The sequence below is a fragment of the Calonectris borealis genome, chromosome 7 (genome assembly GCF_964195595.1).
Source record: "Calonectris borealis chromosome 7, bCalBor7.hap1.2, whole genome shotgun sequence".
Classification (NCBI taxonomy): Eukaryota; Metazoa; Chordata; class Aves; order Procellariiformes; family Procellariidae; genus Calonectris; species Calonectris borealis.
The window spans coordinates 34246160-34265396 of record NC_134318.1 but is presented as its reverse complement, the minus strand read 5'-3'; the positions used below and the strand labels follow the sequence as shown (position 1 = coordinate 34265396).

General features: G+C 44.1%; 1 protein-coding gene across 12 annotated transcripts in view; it reads right to left on the bottom strand.

The window, feature by feature from the left end:
- TCF7L2 (transcription factor 7 like 2) overlaps positions 1–19237 on the bottom strand; it is a 180139-nt gene that overhangs the window by 20907 nt on the left and 139995 nt on the right. For 10 of the 12 annotated variants that reach the window (XM_075155083.1, XM_075155087.1, XM_075155091.1 and 7 more), the window contains 3 exons: positions 7131–7263; positions 4876–4978; positions 2032–2118 (listed from right to left, as the gene is read on the bottom strand). In XM_075155083.1, the coding sequence (XP_075011184.1) occupies positions 2032–2118; positions 4876–4978; positions 7131–7263 (323 nt within the window). The remainder of the gene's footprint in view (positions 1–2031; positions 2119–4875; positions 4979–7130; positions 7264–19237) is intronic. The other 2 variants (XM_075155093.1, XM_075155096.1) reach the window with 1 other exon arrangement.

Below are 19237 nucleotides of genomic sequence, written 5' to 3'. Positions count from 1 at the left end.
ACACCCTAAAAATTCTAAGCAGCTCATTATACACCACTGTCTCCTTTTATGGCTCCAAGCCAGAATATAATGATGAGTCTTAACTTGTTAAGGACAACTAATTTTTTGTTCCTGGCTGTCTCAGGGGCTTCTCTCTTACTCACTCTCACTTTACTTCACTGTTGACATGTTTCTGTTAACTGGATGTCATCTGCCTGCCTTGATTTTATGCACAAGCAGTGGGATGCATTTTTCTGTGCAACAATTCTGCTTTGAGTTGCATTAGATTTGTCATTATTCTCTCATTTCCCCCTTGCACTTGTAACATTTCATCTATTCCTGCCTTATTTTTTGAGCCACGGTGCACCCACATTATGGTTTATACATGATCTTGCTCCCTTTGAAGCCGGCAGATTTCAGAGCCAGCCCTCGTCAGGAGAAGTGCCTGCTACCAATTTAGCAGGCTGAGGGCCCCGAGCTCCAACAACTCAATCTAAAGGGGGTCACAGGGTGGCACAAGCGAGTGTCAGCAAGTGCTGTTTAATTGCCAATCTAGGCTTCTCCATGGTGTTTAAAGTATAATGACCCATCACTTAATTCTGAGAAGTCCTGGCCCTGCTGCTGAATGGAATGAATATCAAAGGATGTGCTAGAACAGGGCAAGGAGCCTACATTTCCTATAACTGCCATAAGTATAATAGACCTCTACTTCTGTCGTCCCATTACCACAATAATGTATTTAATTTGCTGTGTACTCTTTTTAACTAGATACCTTTCATAAAGCCTATCTTGGGAATATAGCCTCCCCCCTCCCACATCTCCCCCCTCCCTCAAATGACTAGCCTCTCTAATAATAATTAAACTAAATCAAGCTCTACTTTGCCTCACACCATGCCTGCAAGTCTTTTATAGATATTAAAAAAGATTAAATGGAGGGAGGGAACCATTGTTTAAATTTGCAGCTTTCTCCCCAACCCAGGATTTCTTCTCCCCTGTGCTGGGTCTATTTTTTTTTTTAAAGTTGATTTGCCAGTTGTCTCTATTTGCTGGAGCAACACGGGCAGATCTTCATTTTTTGCTTTTACTCTACTTATCTAAAGCACACAATATGCTATTTCCCTACCCATTCACTCACGAGCTCTATTTACAGGTTTCCATTTCTCAATGAGGTGTGTTTCCCGCCCCCCCCCCCAATCTTTTCCTCCTTAAATCCTCTATACACCAACCTTCACATATTAAACTGCAGAGATGGAGAGGAAGGGACAGAGCAGGGAAGAGACGTGGAACCTTGCTATGTAATGCATGCTAATTTAATTATGTGCCATCATCAAAATGGATTAGCTGTTTCAGCCCATCAGGAAAGTCTAAACCTCCACCGATTTAATTAACCAGACTGAAAATCAGATGAACAGAAAATAAAACTATCATTAGGAGCAATTAGTGATTACTTAAACATAGTGCTGCCAACCAGTTTGTAAATAAAACTAGCAGCCCCTGGAAAATTAGATGGAATTAATTGGAGGTAGGGAGGGGGAGAAATATATACTTCTAAAGCTTTAGAGGGTCAGGCAGGCCCTTTTATGTTGACTATCAGTATTTGGAGCTTTGGTCAGGGAAAACATAGTGCAATAACCTTCCTCCCAACTCTGCTTGAAGAGCAGCCCTCCTCCCTCCTGAGACTCCCCTCTTGCACACAGAGCGCTGCTCTGGGTGATAGCCACTCAGAAAGCAAAACTTCTCCTCCTTGCTTTTTCAACATCACATTCTCCCAGCTTTTTCGTTTAGTTTGGCTTTTAAAGAGGACTTCCTGCTCCTCCACCTCTCCCTCAAAACCAAATTCTTAAAGCCCAATGACAGTGCTAGGACACCCTCTTCTCAAATGGGAAGGTACCCCTCATCCTCTCCTCCTCTGCCCCACCAAAAAACTAAGGATGATTGTTTAACTGAAGTGCTTTCAGAAATACGCTTCCCAGATGAAATGCCCTCCTCTAGAGAGGGCAGCAGGAGGAGTTACGTTTGCTCTCAATTCAGGACCTCAGCATTTGAACTCACCTTGACATGGAAGCATTGACGGTCAGAGCTGTTGGGTAAGGGTGGCGGAAACCCCCTGTCGTGATTGGGTACACTGGCTGACCTTGCCTGGCAAAAAAGAAGGGAAAGAGAGAAAGACAAAAGGGTTTTAAAAAAAAAAATCAACAAAAAACTTCTCTCTGCACAGTAAGCTTTATTCTCATTTGATCAGAACAAAAATCTTGGGGATTGTACAGCAAGGATCAAAGGAAAGAAACACAGAACAATTTGAATGCCATAAATCTGATAGGAATGGCTAATTAAATTTTATAACCTCTGCTTATGTCAATAGAGACCCTCTCCCCAAGCTGAAACTAGGTGTTTTGTTGTAATAATTAAAGGCGAAGTCTCGCTTGCTTTAATGGAGCCATCACACTAATTGAGGGCTACACATCCAAAGGAAAACAATAATGAATGTAAATTTATACCAAAATAAAGTACAGTGAATCAAAGGACTTCAGTTGCGCTTTGGGCCTCTTTCGGTATTTAGATCTCGGTGAGAAAACATTAAATTAACAGAGCTTAATTTGTAGCCTTTTGTCAGATTAACAAGTGTTGACAAGAGTTACCGGGGGAGAGTCCCCAAGAAGTATTGTGGGTAACCAATAGACAATCACACCTCATTACAATAATTAAAAAATACAGCAACATGCAAAACAGCATCCTCATGAAAGACACACAACTTTTTCTGATTGAGGTTTGTCTGTGCTGGCTAGTTCTTTTCATCTGTCCTTCAACTACATCATCTGACTGGGCAGGATGCTTTCTGGGGGGGTACTATGCTAGAGACATGCAGGCCAGTTGAGGATAGACGGGTTGGAAAGTTGATGGTGAAGCACGAGTGGTAACAAGAGGGGAAATAAAAACCTTGGGTTACTTCTGCAAAGTTGGCCATGCTACTTCCTAGAGCAAAAGCAAATGTGATGGTATCACCCCTCAACAAAAACCACGTGGAGAAGCTGTAAGAGCTGTGGGTAGGTAAGTACGCCATGGGTGTTGACTTGTTATAAATCAGTGGTGATGACAGAGTCTTCCTGTGACAGAGGTGGCCATCAGCACCTGCCTGGTGAAACAGGCCACATGTGGCAACATTCGCGTGGCTTGGCAGCCATGACATGAGGTTCAAGGAGGACAAACCTGTGCTGCACACATAAAGATGTAAGGCTTTGAGACACAGATGAGCAATGAGGCACAGGTCAATGACAATGAGAAATTTCTTCCCTGTGCTCTCATGTCTTTAATGTTACTGACTTTTGGCATTAGCTGAGTATATTTGTTTTAAATGCTGAGGCTGCAAACTTGACCTAAACAGTTGTAACAGAGGAGCATGAGATGGCTATACTGCAGCTAGGCCCTGCAAGCAAGAAAGAAGGAGGAAAGGAGCTGACATCCATTCTACCAGCATTCAGGGTGTCCTACATAAAAAGTGAATCACCACAAATGAGGAGGAATTTAAGATTTCAGGGAGCAATGCTCTGGGTTTTTCTTCTGCTCATGCTGTGCTGTTCTGGAAAAATGGCCTTCTGCAGAGAGCTGATGGACATGCTTCACCCACAGGGTGGGACAGCCTCTACCCAAACAAGTTGCATGACCACCTTGCGAGGAAGGACAGCTTGCAAAGCGGCCAGAAGCGAGCTGCTGTGGCTGAGGTCCGAGCTCCAGCTCTCCTGCATCCACACTTCTGAGCTTGAGAAAGGTCCCCAAAGCCTTTGACGCCAATCCCCCTCCCTGCCCGAGACCTGGGTGTGCGTGGGGATCCCCTGCTCTGCCCTGCTCTCCTACGGGGTGTGAACTCCACTTCCTTATGGAGGGCAAACTTGTGAAGAGGTATTTTAGCACAGCTGGCCAAACAACCTCGAGCAGGAACAAACTATTTCTAGCTTTGGGCAATTAATTTCTAAAGAAATATGATCTCCCCAAAATTGATGAGGCCTGTTATGTGAGAAAAATAGGGTAATGCAGAGAACCGTTGTATCCAGCAATACAAATGTATTTTATAAGTATTTAAATCAAATATACTGTAAAAAAGGCTTATGCAGTGCTTAAGTGCATTAAAAACCCATTGCAGAGACGGCAACATAAGAAAAAAAAAAGAAAATAAGAACTCAATTAGTGGAGGGAACCTCATACCCAACAAGGCTCTGCAAGTGGGATACGAGGAGCTGAAAAGAAAACAAAACCCCAAACTAACTTTCCATGGCTTTTTTCTTAGCCAATTTTAAAGTAAACTAATTCCCCTTTCTTGTTTGCAAGAAAATTCCATTCCTCAGATGCCAACTGCCCAGCCACGTCTCGACCAGGAATGCTGCTCACTGGCCGATGTAAAGCTCTAGTGTTTCACAAGAAAAACGAAAGGGGTTTCAATGGGGAAGGCAAATGAAATTTGAAATTGCACACTTATAGTGAGGAGGGCCCTGGTAAAAAAGAGTCCATGAGAACCGCTCTGAGCCCCCAGAAAACCAAATTTGAGAAAAACCCACATGGTGCAGTGTAAGGGCATTAACAAGAAAAGGATGTTTCTGCAGAAGGATTTAAAAATTCATGTTTCACGAGCCATCAGCTGGTTGAGATGACATGCAAAGCTGTGTCCAACTGCTCATGTTTGTTTAAGACCACATGACCTGGCATAAGTTTTAATTAATCTTCATGAGGTGGGTAAATTCATAACCACTCAATGAAGTGGCAGTTGGCAAACAGACTTATCTCAATGCACACACACGCGCGCGCACACACACACATGCGCACGCACACACAGACACACGATTTTTAACATAAATTTTACACATCAAAAAAGAAAAAGGAAATTAAAAAAATGGAACTCCTTACTGTGGTACTAACCATCCTAGCGGATGGGGGATTTGTCCTACAGTGCCCGGTGATAAGGGATAATAAGGAGATATATCTGGAGGATGTGGAGGCCTTGGAATTCCTATGGAAGAGGAACATAAAGCAGCGTTAGTATTGAGACATGGAAATAAATAAAATATAAGGAAAAAGCACATATCTTTCTAAATTGCTATATATTCATTTTTATTACAATACTCATGGCTTCACTTTGGGTTTCCAAAGGCTGTTTCACAGTCTTATTTTATAAAGCGAGCCTCTTGGCATCTTATTAAATGAGATTCAACCAGAAAAAATGACGTGATTCGCTCCCTCAGTCACCTCTCCAATCAGAGATAATTATTTTGTTATTTAGGATGAGAATTTAGGAGTCTCAGCTATAGTTTTGGTGTGACGCTGTTCTAGGTGCTGTCTTAAACGCTAAACAGAAAGATGGTCCCTGTATCAACTTCATAGTTATTTTAGTCTCAAAGTCACCAAAAGAGCACAGGCCCTACCCATACGTTGACTGGGTACTCAATAGCATGGTGTTATTCCCAAGTAACCTCCAAAACAAGTTACAAAGTCATTGTAATTGCAAATGATGTTTGCTTTTGAGCAAACCTAGGAAACCTTTCCCAAAACCTAGGAGTGGAGGTGACAGCCCCTGGAAATGCTTGGTAAAACTGGGGGCAGATGTTGAAGGTGTGCAGGGGAGGACAGAGAGCCCATCCGTCCTCTCTGAAACCGGTGCGGTTCCTACTCGGAGAGCAGAAACCAGCTCCATACACAAGCCTTAAATCTTAACGCTCCTTACCTTAAGAACAAATAGGAATTACTCAGAGGAGTAAGGGTTACAAGACTGGGTCTTTCAATTAACAAGGCAGAGCACAATTACACAGCAGAAGTAAAATTAAACCAGAGAGCATTAAAAGGAAGGGGTACTGTATTCACGGCTAAAAACTATTTTTTTAAGTCACTGAGGAAGCTTTTAATCTCTAAATTAAATCTCCTTGTGTGACATTTTCATGCAGACATTGCTTTTTCTCCATTACAAAACCCAAACAGATTAACTGGGCTTTAACCATCCAGCGAACTATTTGCACACTTGAAAGAATGTTCACAGAAGAAAAGTAAACAGTCTACAGACGTTAATCATATGTTTTACGATAACCATTTAAAAGCTATTCCCTGTACTACCATTATTTAAATGAGAGGTTGACTATGCCATTCACTTGCAATACCCAGGGATGGCAAGATGGATTCCTTTTAAGCCATGTGAAGTTAGCATTAAGCACAATTAAAAGGGGGCCCCAGCTGAAGTGTAGGGAGTGAAAACCAGCTAATGCACAGCCTCATTCAAGGGCTGGAGTTTAGATAAATTATCTGCATACGTTAGGGCCGACAGAGCGATTCCTTTGACGTGAATTCAGTTTCTGATGTACTTTCCAATTAACTAGCTGGGATTTGGATTAACAAAAACAAAACCACTGTCACTATGAACTCAATGCAGCCCGAAGAAAGAAGATTGACACTGTTTGACTTCTCTGGGCCCTCAGGTTAAACAGGGACTCTTAAAAAGTTAGAATAACATGTAAATTCTACTCTGTAACACCAATAAACCTAGTCAGGGTTTTACGCGGTGCTCTATATTCAAGAAGACTGCCCTTCAGGCTGAACTGAGAGTTGGGTAGACTTACATTGGGGAAAAGAGTTGCAAGTGTAGAGCTGGAGCTAAGTAGTTAGAGTGGATGAAAATTCAACATTATAGGAGAAAAATGGCTGAACTCCTGACACAGAAACAATGGGATTTGGGGAATTAAAAGAGATTCATTTTGAAACAGGTCATGACCCACCACCTTTAAAATTCCAGCTGCAATTTTATAAGTGCAGATCACAGAACGTACATGTTTAACTCTCTGGGTCGTGCATGCAAACCAAGCACTTGGTAGATCGAACTACTAGGTGGGGTATCATGCTTGCAATGAAACACAGCTGCAAACGACCCCACACATGCAACTCTGGTGTCACCCTGCAGAAGCTTTACGAAAATTCACCCAATAGGTTTCCTTCTGAAGCCTAATTGGCTTAAAAAGAAACTATTTTGTCTGGGTTCTTGCATGCATTTGACATTTTACATGCCCCCTTTGGCGCTCCAGCATGGGAAATCCTTCCTCCCACACTCATTCCCCCTAATACGCAAAATGGAAAGATCCACCCACCCACTCTCAAAAAAACCCCAGCTATTTCCCACCTACCTGTTTTGGGATCTACGTCGGCTGGTAAGTGTGGAGGAGGGTTTCCCGGTGTGAAGTGCTCATTGCTGTATGTGATAAGCGGCGTAAGAGGGTGTACATGGTGTGGGTGCTGCACAACTGGCACTTTGTTAGACTGTCAAGAGAAAAAAGGTCAGTGGCGTTAGAGGAGTGCCAGGTACTCCCCACTGCAGCACGAGGCACGACATACAGAAATCTGAGTACCCAGGATTTCAACATGGTCCTCAGACTTTTCCAGATCCATTCTTGGCGTCACCCTTGCAGTTTTCCCACCCTCTTGCTTAAAACCTCCTCACACGCTTTCTCTGCTCTTGAGTTTCTTTAATCTTTTTGACCTGTCGTGCTCCTGTACGGAGCAACAGCGATTCTTTAAAATTTTTCCTTTTTATTTTATCATCTTGTGCTTCACCTCCAAGATGCAGGCAGACTCCTCAGTGAGGGGCTGACAGAGCCCCCCATTTAATTAGCACGAGACCCAAACACTCACTGACCTGTAGGTCTTTTCCTTTCCCCTTCCTGTCCTCGCTTTCAGTTTTGCATTTTACTGTTCATTGCAAATACTCCAGATAAAAAACCTTTGTAGTACTAGAGTATTCCCTTCATCAGCAAGCATTAAGCTGACAAGCTATCACCTGCATATTTTATATATATATATTTTTTAGAAGAGCTGATTAATTATCAATTCATCAGAGAGCGCTAATAAATGGAAACTGGATACTGATGAATTAGGCTACTAAAATATTCAGCTATATAAATAATGGCAAAAACACAGATAAAGCCATTGAAATTAACAGTCTTGTGGGGGGAATAATCACGCAGATATCATGAGGTTTTCCCTGTCACAGTCCTAGCTCTGGGGAAGAAAAAAAAAAAAAAGATCTTTTTCTTAACAACAACAATAAAAAAAAAAGGAGTGAATGAATGAAAGGAAAAGGCAGGCTGAACTGTAACTTACCCTTACAAGATCACAAAGAAAAAATTAAGCTGAAACAAGCGAACTGCTGGACCATTTACTGCGAGTAATCCAATTGCAAAAAACCCTATTCCCCATAGAGGATTTTCACTAAAATCCTACAACAGGGACATTTAACCAGATTAGGTACCAGCAAAGATAAAGAGGCTGGTATTAGATGATGAATGGATTAGAGTCAGGTTTCATTTTAGAATGTGTCTTCATTTCCTTTTATTACTTTAAGTAAGGAACAATTTGCATTAACATCAAGTAAAAGGAATCACATTAAAATAAAGTAGTGATACCACAGCGGCCCCCGATAGCGCCGCTGCCGTTCAAGGTCTGCCAGCGCTCTCCTGCTCGCCATCCTGCCTGAGGACGGCTCCGACCCCACCGCTCGCTCCCCAGCACCCCCAAACACACGCGCCCTCGCCACGCCACTTTAGACAAGTTATCATCTGATCTTGGTTCGAACGCTCCGAGCTTCCCTTAAAAGCATTTCAAAAATAATTCATTTATTCTTTGGGAATGAGTTTCTTGACTGGGGGGAAGGAAGAGGGAAGACAGACTGAGAGCTAGAAGGAAAAGAAACATCAGTCTTCCCCCAAACAAGAAGTCCCTCCATCACACTTTGGTCAAGACACAGCAGAACTTCACCGTCAGCTCTTCCAGCCTCCCCCACCCCGGGAGGCTCCCCCATCCAGCCATACGTAGGTATTTGACTCACCCCTCATGCAAAAAAAAGTGTACATCCAAGAGAAGCAAGCCAAAGAGCAGTGCTTATGCTTCCCACAACTTTTACCGTGTTTATTTCTTTTTGCAGCCCTTACACAGAATGATTCCCCTCTAATAACACACACGTGGCGCAGGAAAGTCCCACGTCAAGCGGCCACCACGCAGCACGGAGTGTGGTCACAACAGCCAACGCTAAGAATTACAGCACGTTGTGTCGGCTGGACTGTAGGTCAGGTCTTCTGCCAGCTGTACAACCAAGGACAACTTTTGGCCGCACAGATCCATAATGGTTTCATATCAGAGGAGCTATGGGGATTCAGCCCCTTAATTCAAAAAGCCAAAGGAGATGCTCTAACCCAAAATCCGTTCTCTTCCAAGTGAGCCAACCTAACCTGAAAGTATCTGAAAGGTTTAGCAAGGGCTTCACGTAACACATCATATTACACGCCATACAAACTAGCAGGCATCTCAACAACACATGACATTATATGCCAAATGACCACTTGGTCTGGTTCACAAAAAACAATCATTCCCAATAAGAGGGATTTTTGCTGGCCAAGAACTGTGTGAACTCTTGCTATTAGGCGACCCACAGTGTGGCTCTGTGCTCTTCCACCTCTACCTTCACATCACTGCAAAAAACCCTCACTCAGATCCTGACAGACATTGAGGGTTGTCTTCCATGGAGAGCTTATTTTCACAGAAACTGGAACTGGTTAGTTAAAAAAATAAGTAAGTGACAGAATAACATTAGCGGGTCAGACTTAAGCCGACAAACAAGAAACAACACATGAGAGGAAAGCTGGACTTACATGCCTGTATCACCAAAGCCAGATATACCATAGGGGGTTACATGTAAACTGTGGGAAACTACCACCCACTGCTTTGATACACCAAGCCCCCCCCCCGCAATATCTCCACAAAACGGCCCGAGTGCTAAATTATTATGTGTTTTACTTAACACTTTTCAGAGAAAAATAAAAAGCAAAGGAAGAAAAAAAAAAAAATCAACAGCCAAGAGTTTGAACCTCAGTCTGCGAACTTTTCCCCAGGTAAGTCATTTTTATTTGGGTGACTGCCCTGCAGTCAAATAGACAATTCATATAAAGGTACTGGATGTAAGGGTGGGGTACTTTTTTGCCACTCTGATGATGCTGGAGCAGAGATGTGAGTGTGGGGAGAATGTACCAGGGGAAAAGGGGAACCTGTCATCTACCTGCTCAAAAATAAGCTCTCCGGGACAAAGGAGTGTGATCCACTGCCCCTGCAAATCAGTCTGCATCTGTATCACGACCCTGGGCTAGGTTCGTGTTCTGTTTTGCACTGTTTATCACACACTGGGAAAAGGGACCGTAAGTCTGCTCAGAACAGCACGCAGAATTCACAAGCCAAGCTAATCATGCACAATATGCTACGTTCCTGAAGTTAACTAAGCTTCCTTGGAAAAGAGAAAAAGAAAGGACTAGCTGGGAAAGAGCAGGATTAATCCCGCACACGCATCTTCCTTTGAAGTCAATGGGAGCTCTGCCTGAGTAACAAGTGTGGTCCTAACCCCATCCACTGGCAATGAAAGGTAAACCGCAGAAACCATCAATAGGAGACACCTATTAGATGACCTTAGCCATCCCCCTGCAAAAGGCCCTTCTCCAATATACATTTGCCAGTACTTTATCAAGGGTAGTTTTAAGCTAAAAGCCATTGTGAGATGCAGGAATTTCTCTGACAGCTTGAAGAACTCCATTTATGGCTATGTCAGACACGGAAAGAGGAGCTGCACTGGTACACACAGATTAGCATCAGGGCATGCGGTAATAGGATGGGAATAAGTGGAGATTTCTGGAGAGAAATCCCAGCATCTACAAAGTACCAAGACATCTGCTGATAAATCACTCCTCTCCAGTGAAAGCTGGGGTCTCATACGCTGGGTTAGAGGGCACAGTAAAGAATTGCAAAAAAACAACAGAAGTTTGCTTTTCTTGATAACCCCTGCCTGAAGCAAACCAGAGGAAATTGTCCCCATAGGGACTCAACTACTAAATCTCTCTATATGAATTTGAAATGCTTCTGGGAGTGCTTAAACACAGATGACTTTAAACAATAATGGAGCTCTGGAATGTAAAAAAAAAAAAAAAAAAACAAAAAAACCCACAACCAATTTTGGACTGATATATGTTTGAGAGGGATACTGAGATCCATTTAGCCTAAGTTCCGATAGGTGCCTTTAGGGAACAAAAAAAAAAATCTGAACTTCAGATTTAAACTGCAGGGGATTGTGTGTATAAATTGCTGTGTGTTAGTCTTTGTTGCATGGTAAGGACATTTCATTAACAGGATGAAAGATACTTCTATGCATATACAGCCCTATTTAATACACCCCACTGATGAATACTCCCCATTTATTGAAGAAGTTAATACATGCTGTATAAATCAATAGTTCCTAAGTCTCTGAAAGCAATGTAAGACTTGCATGGGATGAAACATTGTATTGTTGAGCACACAAACAGAAACCAACCTTTAAATAGGAAGAGTTTGTTACTGCAATTTCTATTTGCAAATTCATAGCTTGTTTGGCTTTGGTAATAAAACATGGTATCAACTCAAAGTCAGAGGAAAACATGCCAGAGAGGCCAGAGGATTTGCCCTGGGATAACGTGGTTTCAGTAAAAGCAGGTCTGCAAAAAAAGCAACTCAGGCCAAAAACAAGCCATCATGCCGCTGCAGCACCGCAGCGGCCAAAGCCTTCAGCCTCAGATGACGGCTGGTGGGAGACTCCACTCCGATGCGTGCCCAGCTGAGCAGCCACGGGCAGAGCCGGGGGGATGCTCCTGCCCCAGCACAGCCTGAAACTCTCACGGCCGCCGGCACGGCTCCTGTGGATGCAGCCAGGGAGGGACCCCCTTCCGCGACCTGGGGTGACCTTTTTAGTGTTCTTAAAGCCTCCAGTCCTGCTCGCGAGGCAGGGATGGGCTGCCGCCCGCCAGGCACCCCCCAAACACTCGCAACCGGGAACGTGGCAAGGGAGGCCTGATCAGGCACTTGCACCTGGGACCCCCAAGCCCCCTCCCCTTTCTCCACTATGAGTAACAGAGGAGGAATGGGAGCTCACCATTCACCTTAAAACCTATTAATCAACAGACAACCAACAAATGGAGCTAGAGCTCCGCCTGTCTTTTTTTGCCACGTCCTCCTCTTCCCCATTTCCCCATCCTTTTCCCTTTCTGCCGAAGAAAGATGGGCCCTGAAAGTGCCTTTATCAGCCTAATACAATAAAACAAAAGCAGCACAGAAGAGGGTTTGTCAGCCTTTTCCCCTCCTCCAGGGTGGATGCAGGAGGTCGACAGTGGTCTTGAATTAGCAGGCCCTCCTGGAGTTGCTCCCTGGGCTAAGCAAAGGGTACCATTCAATACCAGTCTACATTAAAAAACAGGTTTGTAACTTGTCTCCCTGTATTTTCCAGACGGTGCTGTTGCAGTTATGCTGACTATGGCCAGTGAAATGCTAACAGATGTTCCTGAGCTGCTCTGCAGCTCCAAAGATGCTCGCAAGAGGAGATTTTCTTTTTTTCCAAAGGTTGATCTCCCCTTGGTTCTGCCTAGGAATGACACACCCCCCCCTTCAAATCAGGAAACTAAGTTGAAGGAAAAGGCAAATCCCAAAATATTGCTGCAAATACTGTAATATACTTCTGTTTCCAGCCAGGGTCACTAACACCCAAAGCAGAGCACCCATCAGCAAGCACCACTCTGGCCCCAGGGATCACCCACATCAGCAGCCGCTCCCGGCGGTACTCCAAACTTCAGCAAGGAAACTGCAAACCATTCAGGTTAACTGAAAAGCTAAAACCAACCAAACCCATCAGCTATATGTAATTTGGTCCTCATCCCCTTCCCAAGCATAAGAATTCAATGCCAGTGATGAAGCATTTCCTGAAAAAATAAAAAATTTAATTTTACCCGGCTCTGTTTAGCTAGTGGAGCCACAGTTTATTTTTTTTCAGGATGCTTTCACACCTGACTAAGCATTTTCTCCTGAAAACTACTTCCCCTTGCTCCATTATGGCTGATACAGTGGCCTGAGCCCTTTCACAGTTTAATGTAGCCGATTTCTGCCTAAGGTCCTGCCCTAAGCTAACTGCCCATTGTAGCGGGAGACAAGGCCTCCATTGATAATCGCAACTCGCCCTGCTAAAAAAGGCTCATTTTCTTCTTTCACACAAATGATGACAGGAGCACTGACAACCATGTGCTGGGACAATAACCCCCCTAGTCAGAGCTTGACAAAAAAAAAAACACAACCCCCCACTGCCCTCCCCTTAATAAAAAAGAAAAAGGCAGGGGACACGACACTTTTGCATCCCTCTGCTTCTTCCCCCTCCCTCCCTGACCACTTCCCAGGCCAGTGAGCGCCTACTTGCTCCTGCAAGAACTGCCGGCTTTCCAAAAAAAAACCCCAAACCTGTGCTCTATTAGCAACCTCTCAGACAAAACAACAAAATCAGCTTCCTGGCTTTAAGTGTCCAGCAATTCATTCAAGAAAAGAATCATTTTCTCCCCCCCACCTTTAACCATGACAAAGTGCCCCCTGCACACTGGAGCACTAAGCCACCGCACTTGACATCTTCGGCATCCTTCCCGTAAGGGAGCGAAGGTACTGAGGGGAGGGGGTGGGGAAGCGAGGGTTTAAGATGTTCAGGAAATTTCCACTTAATTTTGCCAAAAGGCAATTATGTGAAATGATCTGGTGACAATTAGCATACGCCAAAATCTCTAGCGTAAAAGGGAAAGAACTGGGGTTTAGCTATCTAATTACTGCCTGTTAGTTCTTATGCGGGAGAATTAAAAACACTAATAGTAAAACATTAGTATTAAGTGTGCTCACACTTTGCTTTCAAAGCTGTTGTGGACTGTAATCTTCCTGCTGTGGTATTTGGGGTGTTTTTTGCGTTCTTTTTAAAGTGAAAAAAAGAAACTTGGGATTTTAAATACAAGTTAAGTGCTACATCCTTGGACTATGTGGTGTTACTCTAACGTCAGGTCAGACCCAGACAAGCACCTGCTTAAACACAGCTGTATATTTTGAGATCCTTCAGCATCACTTGGAATTACATTGATGCCAGTTAGATTTTACCTCCCTCATTCTCTTAATGCTTTATTGATAAAGAGAAAGCACTCTGCTGCATCTGCTCTGCCTGATCTTGGCACACAAATTTGGACACCAGAGTTGCCCCAGCCTATAGCCCAGAAACTGTGGCCTGCACGTATCCAGCCAAGCCTTACACCGTATCTCAAAATTAGAGATGATTTGACCAACAGGTGGATTTCCCCGTACGAGGAGGACAGGGTAGTGCTTGGACTCTTCAAGTTTCAGGCACCGAGGTGCCCAGATCTATTTCTTCCATTACAAAAGGAGAGGCACAGTTTCTTTCCCGAACTGACAAATACTCGGTGCTTTCTTCCCATAGTTCAGTTAATTAGTAGACAGATATTATCTCTTTAGAGCAGGCAAGCCTTCCTTCATGGCTAACAAGGCAAAAAGCAGAAAGACTTGGCATACATTAGACTAAAACTGAAAACCACTGTTCTCTTAAGCAGCTCCAGTACAAGGTGTGCTGGATACACCACCACTAAGCAAAGAGACTGGTGAAACCTAAGCAGGTCTTCAGGAAACATGAAGGGGGTGGAGAGGGGAGAGATACAGAGCAATAATGCAAGCACAAAAATTCAGAAAAGATGGGAAGAAGGGAGAAGTGAATATAAGCAAAAGGGTGCTTATAATTGCCCTGATAGACCTTATTTGTTATGTGCTTTGTATGAATACCTAGTAATGCAATTTTACTTACTGCCTAGCATTCTCTAACATGCCACATTATAAACAGCTTTAATTCTTGCATATACATCGCTTATTTCAGCACTAGACAGACATATACGGCAGGAGAAATAGCTCCACTGATTTTGTTAGGGTATCTGTGACTTCTGTCTACAGCAAGAAGTTGAACGTGAAGCTGCTAAAAAACTGCAAGAAATGAAAAAAAATTAGCATGCATGCCTATACCCACTTGCATTTGGCACTTTCAGAAATAACAGCACTATTAAAAAACTAACACGCACACACATGCCTTAATATACAATGCCAACTTTTCAGTACAGCTTTTTAAAATGCAGTATTCACAAATTATAGCGGACTGTGCTCAATACTGATACACGATCTATCTAGAAAATGTATATTAAATAGCTTAACAAATAACAAAGCTCTAAAAAATGTTTTCATTTTTTAATGTGCTAAAAACAATACACACCGACACAAAACAATTGAGCGATGAAATGAAGTAAGTCCAGATCAATTATTTCTTGAATAAATTCAACAAAGTTTCCCTAAAAATGTGATGTTAAATGCACATCAAAACTGAAACACCTTGCAAATATTTTGGAAGAAAAGAAACAGGCACATTTATACAGCGCTGTCAGGCCTTTCGCCCCAAGTCCCAATAAAAAGAATTCCTCTAAAGGTAAAACGCTTACGAGATTTCATCACCAGCCATGTAAAACCTGTGTATGCAACAACATGCAGTGAAAAAAGAAACATCTAAATAACTGTCCTTTTAGATTAGTTCCATTTTAGATGAATTCTACAGAATTTTACCCCTTGTTTTGTACAAGAAAAGGCAAATCATCAAGCTACTCAGGCAAAGGTATCGCAGAGTACTGAAGTGATAGAAATCCTCCTCCTGGATCAAGTGACTCTCTAAGCAAGCTTGGCAGTTATTAAAGGAAACAGCAGAAAACCCAGGATTCCCACAAAACCTCCGGTGAAAATGCAATGCTTTCTAAAATTCTCAAATACATTTCTATTTTCTGTGTATAACTATGGGCAACGTACAGAATTGGTTGAGGGGTAGGTTTACTTTCTGTAATATACATTAATAGGAGAAAAAAAGTCTCATGGACTTCTGGTAACAAACACGGAACCACTGTGTCAAAACACACGTTACCTCGTATTTATCAACATTCAGTATTATTTTTCATATTCCTTTATCACTGGGTGACATCACTTTTATATAGGGCCCCTAAAATTTTCATCTTTCACATTACAGCTTAGCTTTCTGAAGAATTCAGAAAATTTAACTGAGTGTCAACCAAACATAGGATCAAAAACACCCTATTAAAAACTACTACATACTATTTTTAATAATTTCAAAAAAGAGAAAGAGAAAAATCTTGGTTTGTGTATGACAAGAGTTAAACCATTCCGCCTCCAAAACCTCTTAACTGTAACGTAAGTGCCCTGCTACAAAACAACTTTTTCTCCTTAAAAAAAAACCCCAAACATTTTTACCTTCATGGTTTCAGAGTTAAGGAAATATCGTACTGAACTGAAGAAAGCTTTGAAGTGGCCCCCTCCACCCCAAAGGAGAAAAAGAAAAGAAAAGCTAGTGATGTCATGGTCACTGTGTGAATGTATGACTGCGGATGTAACGCACAGCTAATACACGCGCACACACTTCTCCCTCGCTGGTAACCATTGTTCAGCATCCAGGAATCAGCCCCTGAAACCTGCTGTACACCAGGCTCTGAAACGCCCCCCCACACCCCCCTCCACACCCCAATCCCACCCTGGATGCACGAGAAAAAATTTCTCCCCCCCCCCCCCCTTTCCGTAAACCAAACCCCAAAATCAGGCGGAGGGAAGGGCAAAGAGGAGGAGTGCGAAAACTCTGCCCCGCTGCACCATTGTGTCTCGACAAAACGGCGCTCTGCCGCTCGCTCCTCGCCACTGCTGGAAAATTAAAGTGTCATCGAAAAGTCGCGCTTCCCCCTACTAAAAAAGACGATTACCATAAAATAAATAAATAAAATCAACGTCGCTAACAAAGGTCACAGCTGGAGATGCTTGCTTGATTTCTCTCCCCCCCACCCCCCTTTTTTTTTGATTCCACACAGGAGGAAAGAAAAGGAGAGGGAGAGAGGGGGAGAGGGAGAGAAGTCACATCAGAAGTTCAATGGTCAAGACGGAAAGCGCGCACACAGAAAGTGCTACTCACCCAGCAATTCAAATTGAGATGCCAGCAGCCGAACTGCTGGAAGAGAGAGAACCCAGAGGCAAGCGCTCCTCCTTTACCACTCAAATCTTCCATTCCCACTAAAATTGCATCCCTCGGGTACATAACAGCTTTGTCTTTCCTTCTCTTAACCTCAAAAACTTTTTTCTTCACTGTCGAGATGCCAATTGTGCTGGCTTTGTATTATTTTCCTTGCAGCTTTTCTCTCCCTCTTTTTTTTTCCCCGCTCCCCCCCTTCACTTAAAAGTACTGGAAAAGCTGTCTTAAAAGATCAAGATGTCTCCAGTTTTTTGGCCTGGTGCTTTCTGAATGCTCAAAATCCACTGTCATGTTGGCTGCGAGAAGTGTCTTATTTCTAAATTGTCGGCTGCGGTTATCAAAATTTAGAGAAGCCTCCTCTCTTTTCCAATATAGCACTTTACCATCATCCTTCCAGGGAGTAGGGAAAAGACTTTCCCCCCCCCACGCAGGTATGTCTGCTCAGAAGAGCTAAAAAGCAGTTACCTTGGAAATCAATGACAATGCTACTACAACCCAGGTTGCACAGGTATTACTAAGTGCAGCGAGGAAACGTCGGCCGGCCGTGAGGGAGCATGATCAGTTAAGTGTAGCAAGCAGTCACTTTATCTGCAAGATTGTCAAATCCCTCAAAACAAATTTCTTAGGGGGAGAGCTGTAAGGAAAGTATATTTTCTTGTCATTGTAACACTGAGGTGACATTTGGTAGACCTTTACCATTAGCTCTGGTCTCTCCCTCCCCCCCCCTTTCCTTTAGCATTTAATATTTCTGTAAACCACTGACCCCACTGTAAAAGTGATGCAAGAGGGGCTTTGAGATCGCTAACGTTACAGTGCCCTGGCCATTGTATCTTCCCAAGCTGCTCCTGAGTGAGAATAAACAGGGGTACCCCCAGAGAGCATCGCTGAACTGAGCATGGGTGAAGCCTTCTCCCCTGCGCCTCGCTCTTGCCTACGAGAGTGGTGAGACGCCCGCTTCCTCAATCTGAGCCGGGTACTAAGGGCAAACCTCAGCATCTGAGTTTGCCAAGAGTTAGTTTCTCATCTCTTATTTATCCCTTTCCCTAAAGTTGCAAAGTAGTTACTCTGCAACAGGGGCAAAAGCCACAAAGGGTGGTTTGACGGGGAATAATTAGGAAACCATGGCCGCGTTCTTCCCCTCCTCACTTTCTACGCGAGTTTTTAACGCTGATGGATGCTGCACGCAGGGAGAGCGATCACCATGTGGGACGGATGCTGCTGCAGACGAGGCACTGAAGGAGACTGGTTCCAAACCCTCGTCTTCCCTGCGCACATCTGGGTGACTCACGTGAGTGAATTCACCCCCCTTTGCCCCCAAAGAACAAAACAACAGAACTAAATAGATACAGGAAAAAATTAAAACTCTATTTCAAACACGGAGACCTTGAATGGTTCCAGGTTTGCTTTCTATGTGGCAGTTCAAACTGCAAAGGCTGCGAGCTAAACAAAAAAAACAAACCAAAACAAAACGCAAAGCCGGCACCTAGGACCCGAAAAAAAAAAATTTAGGGGCAGATGAAGCAAGCAGGGGGGAAATCTGTGCGTTTTCCGTCCGCCCGAGCACCGTTCCCCCTCTCCCCGCACTGCTCTGGCCTTCGCGTGCACAGTGTCAGCCAGCAATCTTTAAGGCCCTTAATACCAAAACAAAACCCCGCGATTTCCCTTTACACGGCAATAACAAAAGCAACGAGGCTCCAGTTTGACAAGTAAAAAGCCCCAACAACACGGCAACTAATTGCCTTCCCTCCCTCTATTCACAGCAGCCACCACACTCCAGCGGCCGCCTTTGTCACACGTGCGATTTCCCGCGGCAGCCGCCAGCGCCGGGGCCGCTGACGGACAGTTCCCCACCATTTACCAACAATAACTTAGAAAAGTGCAGCAAATGGGACGGGCAACTTGAAATTAAGGCTCGTCGGCTCTCCCCTAAAGATGCGCGGCACATGGAAAGGAGCCCGGAGCTCCCCGGGACCTCTCTATTCCCACCCCCACCCCCCCGCAAAAAGCTTCTGCGGGATGGAAGTTTTCCCCCCCGCCGCAGCCGCTTCCCCGGAGCCGTCGGGGAAAAGCAGCCCGGAGCGGGGAGGCCGAGGGCGGCGGGAGGCGGGCGGGCGGCCGGGGGGGAGGCAGCGGCAGCCCTGCCCCGCGCCCTCCCCGCCCCGAGCTCTCCTTACCATGAGATTGCAATCGCAGAGGGGAGGGAGAGACCAAGCGGGGCTGCAGTTCACTGCGCGCATTCCTACAGCCACGACCACAGATGCTAAAACAAAGTTGGGTATTTAGGGGAAGACTGGGGAAAACGCGTGT